General features: G+C 43.1%; 1 protein-coding gene across 1 annotated transcript in view; it reads right to left on the minus strand.

The window, feature by feature from the left end:
- Positions 1 to 15,805, minus strand: part of LOC132394766 (contactin-associated protein-like 5) — a 1,222,641-nt gene that overhangs the window by 269,342 nt on the left and 937,494 nt on the right. Inside the window, exon 18 of the mRNA XM_059971174.1 lies at positions 3,084 to 3,323. Coding sequence (XP_059827157.1) covers positions 3,084 to 3,323 — 240 coding nt within the window. The remainder of the gene's footprint in view (positions 1 to 3,083; positions 3,324 to 15,805) is intronic.

Here is a 15,805-nt window from a genome sequence, read left to right on the forward strand (position 1 = left end):
TTGCTTGTGTCTACAGTGAAAAACTTGTCTTGCATAGTTTTCATACAGATCAATTCATTCCAACAGTGCATTGAGGTAGTGCAAGGTAAAACAATAATGGAATGCTAATTGCAAAATAAAGTGTTATAGTTATAGAGAAAGTGCATTATGCAGATAAACAATAAGGTGCAAGATCATAACTCCTGGGAGTGAACATCACACAGAAACTCTCATGGTTCCAGAACACATTCTGCACAGTCATGAAAGCTCGGCTTTTTGAGGAGACCGAAGGGAGCTGGACTCTGCACATTCATATTCATGTCTGTCTATAGATGTGCAATAGATAGCTTCCTAACAAGCTGCTTCACTGCCTGGTATGGAAACAATACTGTGGCAGACAGGAAGATTCTACAATGGGTAATCAAAACTGTCCAACGCATTACCAGCACCAACTACACCAACCTACGCAACCTACCCACCATCAAGGACATATGTACAGAAAGATGCCAGAAAAGGATCAGTAACATCATGAAATATTCCATACATCCTGCTCATGGACTGTTTGTCCCACTCCCATCAGGGAGGAGGCTACACAGTATCCACACCAGGATCACTTGATTTCAGAACAGTTTCATTCCCCAACAATTCCTCTTAACTCGACCACCACTTTATTGTTTCCAGTCAGTCACTTTATGGGCATGTTATCAATCCATGTATAGAAGCTATCTTATGTATTTATATTCATTCTGTGTTTTTTATTATTATTGAGCTATTTATTTTCTGTGCTTTTGTTGTGCTGCATTGGATCTGGGTTAACAATTATTGCATTCTCCTTACACTTGTGTACAAAAGTGACATTAAACAAACTTGAATCTTGAATAATGACTTAGATCATGAGGTCAAGAGTCCATCTTATTGAATTAGGGAACTATCAATTATCTATTAATGGTGAGGTCAGGCTGTCCTTGAGCCTGGTAGTATGTGCTTTCAGATTTGTATCTTCTGCCTAATAAGGAAGTTGTGGGGGTGGGGGGGGGAGAACAGAGAATATTGTAGGGGATGGGGTCTTTTATTATGTTGGCTGTTTTACCAAAACAGTGAAAAGTATAGGCAGAGTCCATAGTTTTAATTATGTGCTGAGCTGTGTCCATGAGTCTGCAGATTCTTGCAGTCACATGCAGAGCAGTTGCCATGTCCAGTAGTGATACATCCAGATAGGATGACCCTGTAGGGCATTTATTTGACACTCCATCAATAAAAAATGCAGGGTCAAAGTGGACATGTAAAGTTTACTATTGCATTTTGTGTAGGAAAACTGTTCTCATTTCATAATGTAGCCCCATTTGTGACTTCAGAACTGACAAGATGCCTTTTAATTTACTTCTGAAATAGTTGAGTTGAAAGGACGATACTGGCCTTGATGTGAAATAAGAAATCATTTCTGAGGGGCAGCTAAGAATATAAGATATAGGACCTGAAATAGGCCATTCCTCCCATCATGTCTCATTTATAATCCCTCTCAAGCCTTTTCCCTATAACCTTTGCACAGTTACTAATCAAGGAATTGTCAACCTCTGTTTTAAATATATCCAGTTACTTGATCCACACAGCCATCTGTGGCAATGAGTTCCACAGATCCACCTGCCTCTGGCTAAAGAAATGTTTCCTTGCCTCTGTTCTAAAAGGATGTCCTTCTATTCAGAGGCTGTACCTTCCAGGTCTAGAATGTCCCGCTATGGGAATCATCCTCTCAATGTCTAATCTATCTAGGCCTTTCAATATTTGGTAGTTTTCAATGAGATCTACTCTATTCTTCTAAACCCCAGCAAGTACAGGCCCAGAGCTATCAAACACTCTTCATACATTAACCCTTTCATTCCTAAGATCATTCTTGTGAATGTCCTCAGGACCATCTTCTACACCAGCATATCTTCCCTTAGATAAAAAGCCCAAAATCGCTCACAATTGCCAACACCTTATAAAGCCTCAGCATTACATCCTTGCTTTTAACTTCTAGTCCTCTCGAAATGAATGCTAACATTGAATTTGCCTTCTTTCCTACCAATTCAACCTATGGTACAACTTAACCTTTAGGGAATCCTGCACAGGGGTTCCCAAGTCCCTTTGCTCCTTTGATTTCTGAATTCGATCCCTGTTCTTTGCACTACTTATCTTAATTTAACTATGTAATATACACACACACACACATACACACACACACTTAATGTAATTCTATTTTTTGTTTATTTATCATGTATTGCATTGTACTGCTGCCACAAGGTTAACAAATTTCACGGCACACACTGGTGATATTAAACTTGATTCTGATTCTGATTTAGAGAATGCTCGGTGCCTTTATTTCTTCTACCAAAGTACATGGCCATTCACATCCCTATATTATATTCCATCAGCACAGGAACACTGGTTAAGATACTGGGCTAAGAGTTAAATTGTATAGGTCTAGAGAGACAATTTTGTATCCTATCATGGATACTTTAAAACCAAGTAATCAAATAAGCCTGGAATAAAAAGCTAATTGTGATGATGGAATCCATGACAGCCTTGGATAGTTGCAAAGACCAGTCTGGTTTACTAATGTCTTCTAGGGTTGGAAATCTACCATCCATGATGCCTGTCATCTGCAGCTACACCAGACTGATTCCCCTGTGAACGCCCTGTGCTCGTAAGGTTCCAGGACCTCTGGAGACAGATAGTAAGCACTGGTCTTTTTAGTAATGTTAACACCCCTATACTAAATAAAAGCAATTTTTGAGGGTGGTATGGATTGCATATAGAGCTCACAAACAGCAAACTGCTACCTGAAGAAGATTAAATTGACTTAACTATGCAAGTAATGAGCAGCAATGATCTACTGGTAAATTGTTTTCAGTGAAGTATTTGCCTTGTTCAATTAACCATGTGATTTGGCTTACATGGTAATTGTGCCCTTGTGAAAAATTAATATATCCATTAAAAATACCTGTATAAACCATTATAGCATTGCTCCATGCAAATAACATTAGATAATATCATGTTTTATCATCAAAATGATCTGATGCCCAGCTGCACTTAAGCAAGTAGGAGACCAAATTCCCACATCCTACCTTTCTTGCAGAATGGCCCGTTGTAGGCAGAGTGGCCACAGTCACAGGAGTAGCCATTATATTTTTCGATACACCTCCCGCCATTGTGGCACAGATTGCCATAGCTGCTGCAGTGCCCAGGGCACCCTGGCTTCACCCCAGGGGTAATTTTTGCTCTCTCTTCAAGGTCAAGAGTTACTCCATTTAATTGAAGGGACCGGATGCAGCCAAGGAATCCTTTCTGCCTTGATGCTGTTCCTCCTGAAATTGGAACAAAGCACATTTTAAATTTCTAGTCTGTAGTTTTCTACTTTCAAGGGTTTACTTAACCTCTTAACTGGAACATCCATGGCTAAATCAAAAAAAGAATAATTAACAGCAAAAGGCAATGTGCCAATTCCATTATCCTTTCAATCTGTTCTACTTTATATACATCAATGATCTATGCATTAGTTTCCCTCTCTACCATACAGATAACTTCATAAAATGAAAAACATTTCATCTGAAACACCAAACAGATTTATTGTACCATAATCCTAGGTTAATTGAACCACCATGCAGCAATTCTGTTCGAATGCAAAAGGTACACAGTTAACACAACTAACAATCTCACATTCCATTTCAATTGAATGCCATCAAAATGCTTGAGATAGTCTGCAAAAAATTCACTTTGCTCTACTCTGGAAGCTGTTCACATTTCCTGTTCAGTTGTTCTCACTTAGATTCTTAAGGTTGTCATATCTGAGGTGGGGTGGGGATGAGCTCCCACTGCCTATTAAATGCTCCCAATCGCACGCGTCTCAAATAGCCTCTGACAACCAAGTCCAGCTCCTGGACCTCAGTGTGGCATAGATAACAAGCCTGGTGGAACTATTTTTACTGCCAGGAAAAGGGGCAAAGTTGGGTTACTGGCACCTTAAAACCAGTTGCTAAGGAAGATGGGGCTTGTTAGCCATGGTAGACAGCTCATTGAGAAAAATGACAACAGTGGGGTATTCATTCAGCCGAAGATGAATCCCTGAATATTTTCCAATACCCCAATTCAAAGCAGTGTTACAGCTCCTCTAGGAGATGGAAAATTCTGATCTCAAACCTCTGCTGCTTTGCAGCAATGCCCACTCATGGGGAAGGCATCAGCAGTAAACTCGAAGGAAAAATCCAGAGATGGAGTCCCTAAGGCAGTCCTAGTTTGTGTTCAATACTGACTGGCAATTCATGTGACACCACTGATGCCAGTCTGAGTCAGTATCTGCCATTCCTTTGTATTCATCAGCTATATGGAGTGGGGTTGCTTGCACCATGGGAAGCAGTTGAATCTACATGTTGTACCGTCCTGGCTTGTGTATTGATTGTAGACACCTAGAATCAACATCGATAGTTGACCATGACTAAAATGAGGGCCTCTCTGCTACACATAAATCTGACACTTACCAATGTTCAGTATCGTTCTCTCCCTGTGACAGTGCATGGATGATCAAACTCTCTATCTCACTTTCTCTCCCTCTATCTCTCACTCTCGCTCCCTCTGCCCCCAGTAAAGGTACATGTACAGTGTGTGGACGGTCAAACTCTCTCTCTCTGTGGTACAGGTAGAATTACGGTGAGAGGATGGTAAAACTCTCTCTCTCTGGTACAGGGAGATGTACAGTCTGTGGATGGTCAAATCTCCCTCTCTCTCTCTGGTACAGGTAGATGTATAGTGTGTGGATGGATAAACTCTCTCCCTCTGCTACAGGTAGATGTACAGTGTGTGGATGGATAAACTCTCTCTGGTACAGGTAGAAGTACAGTGTCGGGATGGATAAACTCTCTCTGGTACAGGTAGATTTACTGGCTGTGGATATTCAAATTCTCTCTCTCACTCTCTCTCTCTCTCTCTCTCTCTCTCTCTCTCTGGAACAGATAGATGTACAATGTGTGAATGGTCAAATTCTCTCTCTCTCTCTCTCTCTCTCTCTCTGGAACAGATAGATGTACAATGTGTGAATGGTCAAATTCTCTCTCTCTCTCTCTCTCTCTCTCACTCTCTCTCTCTCAGGTACAGGTAGATGTACAGTGTGTGCATGGATAAACTCCCTCTGGTACAGGTAGATGTACAGTGTGTGGATGGATAAACTCTCTCGCACTCTGGTACAGGTAGATGTACTTTGTGGTTGGTCAAACTCTACCTCTTTGGTACAGGTAGATGTACAGTGTGTGGATGGATAAACTCTCTCTGGTACAGGTAGATTTACTGGCTGTGGATATTCAAATTCTCTCTCTCTCTCTCTCTCTCTCTCTCTCTGGAACAGATAGATGTACAATGTGTGAATGGTCAAATTCTCTCTCTCTCTCTCTCTCTCTCTCTCTCTCTCTCTCTCTCGCTCTATCTCTCTCTCAGGTACAGGTAGATGTACAGTGTGTGGATGGATAAACTCTCTCTCCCTCTGGTACAGGTAGATGTACAGTGTGTGGATGGATAAACTCACCCTCTTTGGTACAGGTAGATGTACAGTGTGTGGATGGATAAACTCACCCTCTTTGGTACAGGTAGATGTACAGTGTGTGGATGGATAAACTCACCCTCTTTGGTACAGGTAGATGTACAGTGTGTGGATGGATAAACTCTCTCTGGTACAGGTAGATGTACAGTGTGTGGATGGATAAACTCACCCTATTTGGTACAGGTAGATGTACAGTGTGTGGATGGATAAACTCTCTCTCTCTGGTACAGGTAGATGTACAGTGTGAAGATGTTTAAACTTTCTCACTGGTACAGGTAGATTGAGTGTGTGTATGGTTAATGTCTCTATCAATCTCTGGTACAGATAGATGTACAGTGTGTGGATGGATAAACTCTCTCTCCCTCTGGTACAGGTAGATGTGCAGTGTGTGGATGGATAAACTCTCTCTCTCTCTCTTTCTCTCTCTCACTCTCTGGTACCTGTAGATGTAGTTTGTGGTTGGTCAAACTCTCCCTCTTTGGTACAGGTAGATGTACAGTGTGTGGATGGATAAACTCTCTCTCTCCCTCTGGTACAGGTAGATGTACAGTGTGTGGATGGATAAACTCTCTCTCTCTGATACAGGTAGATGTAGAGTGTGTGGATGGTTACACTCTCTCTAGGATAAAGGTAGACGCACAGCGTGTAGATGGTTAATCACACTCTCTCTCTGGTACAGGTAGATGTAGAGTGTGTGTATGGTTAATGTCTCTATCTATCTCTGTTACAGGTAGATGTACAGTGTGTGGATGGATAAACTCTCTCTCCCTCTGGTACAGGTAGATGTACAGTGTGTGGATGGATAAACTCTCTCTCCCTCTGGTACAGGTAGATGTGCAGTGTGTGGATGGATAAACTCTCTCTCTCTCTCTCTCTCTGATACCTGTAGATGTACTTTGTGATTGGTCAAACTCTCCCTCGTTGGTACAGGTAGATGAACAGAGTGGGTGGATAAACTCTCTCTCTCTGGTACAGGTAGATGTACAATGTGTGAATGGTCAAATTCTCTCTCTCTCTCTCTCTCTCTCTCCCTCTGGAAAAGGTAGATGTAGAGTGTGTGGTTGGTGAAACTCTCTCTCTGGTACGGATAGATGTACAGTGTGTGAATGGATAAACTCTCTTTCTCGTACATGTAGATGTACAGTGTGTGGATGGATAAACTCTCTCTGGTACAGGTAGATGTACAATCTGTGACTGGTCAAATTCTCTCTCTCTCTGTCTCTCTCTCTCTCTGGTACAGGTAAATGTAGAGTGTGTGGTTGGTTAAACTCTCTCTCTGGTACAGGTAGATGTACAGTGTGTGGATGGATAAACTCTCCCTCTTTGGTACAGGTAGATGTACAGTGTGTGGATGGATAAACTCTCTCTGGAACAGGTAGATTTACAGTGAGTGGATGGATAAACTCTCTCGCACTCTGGTACAGGTAGATGTACAGTGTGGTTGGTCAAACTCTCCCTCTTTGGTACAGGTAGACGTACAGTGTTTGGATGGATAAACTCTCTCTGGTACAGGTAGATTTACTGGCTGTGGATATTGAAATTCTCTCTCTCTCTCTCTCTCTCTCTCTGGAGCAGATAGATGTACAATGTGTGAATGGTCAAATTCTCTCTCCCTCTCTCTCTCTCTCTCTCTCTCTCTCTCTCTCTCTCTCTCTCAGGTACAGGTAGATGTACAGTGTGTGGATGGATAAACTCTCTCTCCCTCTGGTACAGGTAGATGTACAGTGTGTGGATGGATAAACTCTCTCTGGTACAGGTAGATGTACAGTGTGTGGATCGATAAACTCTCTCTCTCTGGTACAGGTAGAAGTACAGTGACGGGATGGATAAACTCTCTCTGGTACAGGTAGATTTACTGGCTGTGGATATTCAAATTCTCTCTCTCACTCTCTCTCTCTCTCTCTCTCTCTCTCTCTCTGGAACAGATAGATGTACAATGTGTGAATGGTCAAATTCTCTCTCTCTCTCTCTCTCTCTCTCTCTCTCTCTGGAACAGATAGATGTACAATGTGTGAATGGTCAAATTCTCTCTCTCTCTCTCTCTCTCTCACTCTCTCTCTCTCAGGTACAAGTAGATGTACAGTGTGTGCATGGATAAACTCCCTCTGGTACAGGTAGATGTACAGTGTGTGGATGGATAAACTCTCTCGCACTCTGGTACAGGTAGATGTACTTTGTGGTTGGTCAAACTCTACCTCTTTGGTACAGGTAGATGTACAGTGTGTGGATGGATAAACTCCCTCTGGTACAGGTAGATTTACTGGCTGTGGATATTCAAATTCTCTGTCTCTCTCTCTCTCTCTCTCTGGAACAGATAGATGTACAATGTGTGAATGGTCAAATTCTCTCTCTCTCTCTCTCTCTCTCTCTCTCTCTCTCGCTCTATCTCTCTCTCAGGTACAGGTAGATGTACAGTGTGTGGATGGATAAACTCTCTCTCCCTCTGGTACAGGTAGATGTACAGTGTGTGGATGGATAAACTCACCCTCTTTGGTACAGGTAGATGTACAGTGTGTGGATGGATAAACTCTCTCTGGTACAGGTAGATGTACAGTGTGTGGATGGATAAACTCACCCTCTTTGGTACAGGTAGATGTACAGTGTGTGGATGGATAAACTCTCTCTCTCTGGTACAGGTAGATGTACAGTGTGAAGATGTTTAAACTTTCTCACTGGTACAGGTAGATTGAGTGTGTGTATGGTTAATGTCTCTATCAATCTCTGGTACAGATAGATGTACAGTGTGTGGATGGATAAACTCTCTCTCCCTCTGGTACAGGTAGATGTGCAGTGTGTGGATGGATAAACTCTCTCTCTCTCTCTCTCTCTCTCACTCTCTGGTACCTGTAGATGTAGTTTGTGGTTGGTCAAACTCTCCCTCTTTGGTACAGGTAGATGTACAGTGTGTGGATGGATAAACTCTCTCTCTCCCTCTGGTACAGGTAGATGTACAGTGTGTGGATGGATAAACTCTCTCTCTCTGATACAGGTAGATGTAGAGTGTGTGGATGGTTACACTCTCTCTAGGATAAAGGTAGACGCACAGCGTGTAGATGGTTAATCACACTCTCTCTCTGGTACAGGTAGATGTAGAGTGTGTGTATGGTTAATGTCTCTATCTATCTCTGTTACAGGTAGATGTACAGTGTGTGGATGGATAAACTCTCTCTCCCTCTGGTACAGGTAGATGTACAGTGTGTGGATGGATAAACTCTCTCTCCCTCTGGTACAGGTAGATGTGCAGTGTGTGGATGGATAAACTCTCTCTCTCTCTCTCTCTCTGATACCTGTAGATGTACTTTGTGATTGGTCAAACTCTCTCTCTCTGGTACAGGTAGATGTACAATGTGTGAATGGTCAAATTCTCTCTCTCTCTCTCTCTCTCTCTCCCTCTGGAAAAGGTAGATGTAGAGTGAGTGGTTGGTGAAACTCTCTCTCTGGTACGGATAGATGTACAGTGTGTGAATGGATAAACTCTCTTTCTCGTACATGTAGATGTACAGTGTGTGGATGGATAAACTCTCTCTGGTACAGGTAGATGTACAATCTGTGACTGGTCAAATTCTCTCTCTCTCTGTCTCTCTCTCTCTCTGGTACAGGTAAATGTAGAGTGTGTGGTTGGTTAAACTCTCTCTCTGGTACAGGTAGATGTACAGTGTGTGGATGGATAAACTCTCCCTCTTTGGTACAGGTAGATGTACAGTGTGTGGATGGATAAACTCTCTCTGGAACAGGTAGATTTACAGTGAGTGGATGGATAAACTCTCTCGCACTCTGGTACAGGTAGATGTACAGTGTGGTTGGTCAAACTCTCCCTCTTTGGTACAGGTAGACGTACAGTGTTTGGATGGATAAACTCTCTCTGGTACAGGTAGATTTACTGGCTGTGGATATTGAAATTCTCTCTCTCTCTCTCTCTCTCTCTCTCTGGAGCAGATAGATGTACAATGTGTGAATGGTCAAATTCTCTCTCCCTCTCTCTCTCTCTCTCTCTCTCTCTCTCTCTCTCAGGTATAGGTAGATGTACAGTGTGTGGATGGATAAACTCTCTCTCCCTCTGGTACAGGTAGATGTACAGTGTGTGGATGGATAAACTCTCTCTGGTACAGGTAGATGTACAGTGTGTGGATCGATAAACTCTCTCTCTCTGGTACAGGTAGAAGTACAGTGTCGGGATGGATAAACTCTCTCTGGTACAGGTAGATTTACTGGCTGTGGATATTCAAATTCTCTCTCTCACTCTCTCTCTCTCTCTCTCTCTCTCTCTCTCTCTCTCTGGAACAGATAGATGTACAATGTGTGAATGGTCAAATTCTCTCTCTCTCTCTCTCTCTCTCTCTCTCTCTGGAACAGATAGATGTACAATGTGTGAATGGTCAAATTCTCTCTCTCTCTCTCTCTCTCTCACTCTCTCTCTCTCAGGTACAGGTAGATGTACAGTGTGTGCATGGATAAACTCCCTCTGGTACAGGTAGATGTACAGTGTGTGGATGGATAAACTCTCTCGCACTCTGGTACAGGTAGATGTACTTTGTGGTTGGTCAAACTCTACCTCTTTGGTACAGGTAGATGTACAGTGTGTGGATGGATAAACTCCCTCTGGTACAGGTAGATTTACTGGCTGTGGATATTCAAATTCTCTCTCTCTCTCTCTCTCTCTCTCTGGAACAGATAGATGTACAATGTGTGAATGGTCAAATTCTCTCTCTCTCTCTCTCTCTCTCTCTCTCTCTCTCTCTCTCTCTCTCGCTCTATCTCTCTCTCAGGTACAGGTAGATGTACAGTGTGTGGATGGAGAAACTCTCTCTCCCTCTGGTACAGGTAGATGTACAGTGTGTGGATGGATAAACTCACCCTCTTTGGTACAGGTAGATGTACAGTGTGTGGATGGATAAACTCACCCTCTTTGGTACAGGTAGATGTACAGTGTGTGGATGGATAAACTCACCCTCTTTGGTACCGGTAGATGTACAGTGTGTGGATGGATAAACTCTCTCTCTCTGGTACAGGTAGAAGAACAGTGTGAAGACGTTTAAACTTTCTCACTGGTACAGGTAGATTGAGTGTGTGTATGGTTAATGTCTCTATCTATCTCTGTTACAGGTAGATGTACAGTGTGTGGATGGATAAACTCTCTCTCCCTCTGGTACAGGTAGATGTACAGTGTGTGGATGGATAAACTCTCTCTCCCTCTGGTACAGGTAGATGTGCAGTGTGTGGATGGATAAACTCTCTCTCTCTCTCTCTCTCTGATACCTGTAGATGTACTTTGTGATTGGTCAAACTCTCCCTCTTTGGTACAGGTAGATGAACAGAGTGGGTGGATAAACTCTCTCTCTCTGGTACAGGTAGATGTACAATGTGTGAATGGTCAAATTCTCTCTCTCTCTCTCTCTCTCTCTCCCTCTGGAAAAGGTAGATGTAGAGTGTGTGGTTGGTGAAACTCTCTCTCTGGTACTGATAGATGTACAGTGTGTGAATGGATAAACTCTCTTTCTCGTACATGTAGATGTACAGTGTGTGGATGGATAAACTCTCTCTGGTACAGGTAGATGTACAATCTGTGACTGGTCAAATTCTCTCTCTCTCTGTCTCTCTCTCTCTCTGGTACAGGTAAATGTAGAGTGTGTGGTTGGTTAAACTCTCTCTCTGGTACAGGTAGATGTACAGTGTGTGGATGGATAAACTCTCCCTCTTTGGTACAGGTAGATGTACAGTGTGTGGATGGATAAACTCTCTCTGGAACAGGTAGATTTACAGTGAGTGGATGGATAAACTCTCTCGCACTCTGGTACAGGTAGATGTACAGTGTGGTTGGTCAAACTCTCCCTCTTTGGTACAGGTAGATGTACAGTGTTTGGATGGATAAACTCTCTCTGGTACAGGTAGATTTACTGGCTGTGGATATTGAAGTTCTCTCTCTCTCTCTCTCTCTCTCTGGAGCAGATAGATGTACAATGTGTGAATGGTCAAATTCTCTCTCCCTCTCTCTCTCTCTCTCTCTCTCTCTCTCTCTCTCTCTCTCTCTCTCTCTCTCTCAGGTACAGGTAGATGTACAGTGTGTGGATGGATAAACTCTCTCTCCCTCTGGTACAGGTAGATGTACAGTGTGTGGATGGATAAACTCTCTCTGGTACAGGTAGATGTACAGTGTGTGGATCGATAAACTCTCTCTCTCTGGTACAGGTAGATGTACAGTGTGAAGATGTTTAAACTTTCTCACTGGTACAGGTAGATTGAGTGTGTGTATGGTTAATGTCTCTATCAATCTCTGGTACAGGTAGATGTACAGGTTGTGGATGGATAAACTCTCTCTCCCTCTGGTACAGGAAGATGTGCAGTGTGTGGATGGATAAACTCTCTCTCTCTCTCTCTCCCTCTCTCTCTCTCACTCTCTGGTACCTGTAGATGTAGTTTGTGGTTGGTCAAACTCTCCCTCTTTGGTACAGGTAGATGAACAGTGTGTGGATGGATAAACTCTCTCTCTTTGGTATAGGTAGATGTACAGGTTGTGGATGGATAAACTCTCTCTCCCTCTGGTACAGGAAGATGTGCAGTGTGTGGATGGATAAACTCTCTCTCTCTCTCTCTCCCTCTCTCTCTCTCACTCTCTGGTACCTGTAGATGTAGTTTGTGGTTGGTCAAACTCTCCCTCTTTGGTACAGGTAGATGAACAGTGTGTGGATGGATATACTCTCTCTCTCTCTCTGGTACAGGTAGAAGTACAGTGTGTGGATGGATAAACTCTCTCTGGTACAGGTAGATTTACTGGCTGTGGATATTCAAATTCTCTCTCTCTCTCTCTCTCTCTGGAGCAGATAGATGTACAATGTGTGAATGGTCAAATTCTCTCTCCCTCTCTCTCTCTCTCTCTCTCTCTCTCTCTCTCTCTGGAACAGATAGATGTACAATGTGTGAATGGTCAAATTCTCTCTCTCTCTCTCTCTCTCTCTCTCTCTCTCTCTCTCCCTCTGGAAAAGTTAGACGTAGAGTGTGTGGTTGGTGAAACTCTCTCTCTGGTACTGATAGATGTACAGTGTGTGAATGGATAAACTCTCTTTCTCGTACATGTAGATGTACAGTGTGTGGATGGATAAACTCTCTCTCTCTCTCTCTCTCACTCTCTGGTACCTGTAGATGTAGTTTGTGGTTGGTCAAACTCTCCCTCTTTGGTACGAGTAGATGAACAGTGTGTGGATGGATAAACTCTCTCTCTCCCTCTGGTACAGGTAGATGTACAGTGTGTGGATGGATAAACTCTCTCTGGTACAGGTAGATGTACAGTGTGTGGATGGATAAACTCTCTCTGGTACAGGAAGATGTACAGTGTGTGGATGGATAAACTCTCTCTGGTACAGGTAGATGTACAGTGAGTGGATGGATAAACTCTCTCGCACTCTGGTACAGGTAGATGTACTTTGTGGTTGGTCAAACTCTCATTCTTTGGTACAGGTAGATGTACAGTGTGTGGATGGATAAACTCTCTCTGGTACAGGTAGATGTACAGTGTGTGGATGGATAAACTCTCTCTGGTACAGGTAGATTTACTGGCTGTGGATATTCAAATTCTCTCTCTCTCGCTCTCTCTCTCTGGAACAGATAGATGTACAATGTGTGAATGGTCAAATTCTCTGTCTCTCTCTCTCTCTCTCTCTCTCAGGTACAGGTAGATGTACAGTGTGTGGATGGATAAACTCTCTCTGGTACAGGTTGATGTACAGTGTGTGGATGGATTAACGCTCCCTCTTTGGTACAGGTAGATGTACAGTGTGTGGATGGATAAACTCTCTCTGGTACAGGTAGATTTACTGGCTGTGGATATTCAAATTCTCTCTCTCTCTCTCTCTCTCTCTCTCTCTCTGGAACAGATAGATGTACAATGTGTGAATGGTCAAATTCTCTCTCTCTCTCTCTCTCAGGTACAGGTAGATGTACAGTGTGTGGATGGATAAACTCTCTCTGGTACAGGTAGATGTACAGTGTGTGGATGGTTAAACACACCCTGGTACATGTAGATGTATAGTCTGTGGGTGGATAAAATCTCTCTCTCTCTGGTACAGGTAGATGTGCAGTGTGTGGATGGATAAACTCTCTCTCTCTCTCTCTCTCTCTCTCTCTCTCTCTCTCTCTCTCTCTCTCTCTCTCTCTCTCTCTCTCTCTCTGATACCTGTAGATGTACTTTGTGATTGGTCAAACTCTCCCTCTTTGGTACAGGTAGATGAACAGAGTGGGTGGATAAACTCTCTCTCTCTGGTACAGGTAGATGTACAATGTGTGAATGGTCAAATTCTCTCTCTCTCTCTCTCTCTCTCTCCCTCTGGAAAAGGTAGATGTAGAGTGTGTGGTTGGTGAAACTCTCTCTCTGGTACTGATAGATGTACAGTGTGTGAATGGATAAACTCTCTTTCTCGTACATGTAGATGTACAGTGTGTGGATGGATAAACTCTCTCTGGTACAGGTAGATGTACAATCTGTGACTGGTCAAATTCTCTCTCTCTCTGTCTCTCTCTCTCTCTGGTACAGGTAAATGTAGAGTGTGTGGTTGGTTAAACTCTCTCTCTGGTACAGGTAGATGTACAGTGTGTGGATGGATAAACTCTCCCTCTTTGGTACAGGTAGATGTACAGTGTGTGGATGGATAAACTCTCTCTGGAACAGGTAGATTTACAGTGAGTGGATGGATAAACTCTCTCGCACTCTGGTACAGGTAGATGTACAGTGTGGTTGGTCAAACTCTCCCTCTTTGGTACAGGTAGATGTACAGTGTTTGGATGGATAAACTCTCTCTGGTACAGGTAGATTTACTGGCTGTGGATATTGAAGTTCTCTCTCTCTCTCTCTCTCTCTCTGGAGCAGATAGATGTACAATGTGTGAATGGTCAAATTCTCTCTCCCTCTCTCTCTCTCTCTCTCTCTCTCTCTCTCTCTCTGGAACAGATAGATGTACAATGTGTGAATGGTCAAATTCTCTCTCTCTCTCTCTCTCTCTCTCTCTCTCTCTCTCTCTCCCTCTGGAAAAGTTAGACGTAGAGTGTGTGGTTGGTGAAACTCTCTCTCTGGTACTGATAGATGTACAGTGTGTGAATGGATAAACTCTCTTTCTCGTACATGTAGATGTACAGTGTGTGGATGGATAAACTCTCTCTCTCTCTCTCTCTCACTCTCTGGTCACCTGTAGATGTAGTTTGTGGTTGGTCAAACTCTCCTCTTTGGTACGAGTAGATGAACAGTGTGTGGATGGATAAACTCTCTCTCTCCCCTCTGGTACAGGTAGATGTACAGTGTGTGGATGGATAAACTCTCTCTGGTACAGGTAGATGTACAGTGTGTGGATGGTATAAACTCTCTCTGGTACAGGAAGATGTACAGTGTGTGGATGGATAAACTCTCTCTGGTACAGGTAGATGTACAGTGAGTGGATGGATAAACTCTCTCGCACTCTGGTACAGGTAGATGTACTTTGTGGTTGGTCAAACTCTCATTCTTTGGTACAGGTAGATGTACAGTGTGTGGATGGATAAACTCTCTCTGGTACAGGTAGATGTACAGTGTGTGGATGGATAAACTCTCTCTGGTACAGGTAGATTTACTGGCTGTGGATATTCAAATTCTCTCTCTCTCGCTCTCTCTCTCTGGAACAGATAGATGTACAATGTGTGAATGGTCAAATTCTCTGTCTCTCTCTCTCTCTCTCTCTCTCAGGTACAGGTAGATGTACAGTGTGTGGATGGATAAACTCTCTCTGGTACAGGTTGATGTACAGTGTGTGGATGGATTAACGCTCCCTCTTTGGTACAGGTAGATGTACAGTGTGTGGATGGATAAACTCTCTCTGGTACAGGTAGAATTTACTGGCTGCATTCTCTCTCTGAAATTCAAATTCTCTCTCTCTCTCTCTCTCTCTCTCTCTCTCTGGAACAGATAGATGTACAATGTGTGAATGGTCAAATTCTCTCTCTCTCTCTCTCTCAGGTACAGGTAGATGTACAGTGTGTGGATGGATAAACTCTCTCTGGTACAGGTAGATGTACAGTGTGTGGATGGTTAAACACACCCCTGGTACATGTAGATGTATAGTCTGTGGGTGGATAAAATCTCTCTCTCTCTGGTACAGGTAGATGTGCAGTGTGTGGATGGATAAACTCTCTCTCTCTCTCTCTCTCTCTCTCTCTCTCTCTGATACCTGTAGATGTACTTGTGATTGGTCAAACTCTCCCTCTTTGGTACAGGTAGATGAACAGAGTGGGTGGATAAACTCT

Source organism: Hypanus sabinus, chromosome 5, assembly GCF_030144855.1.
Source record: "Hypanus sabinus isolate sHypSab1 chromosome 5, sHypSab1.hap1, whole genome shotgun sequence".
Classification (NCBI taxonomy): Eukaryota; Metazoa; Chordata; class Chondrichthyes; order Myliobatiformes; family Dasyatidae; genus Hypanus; species Hypanus sabinus.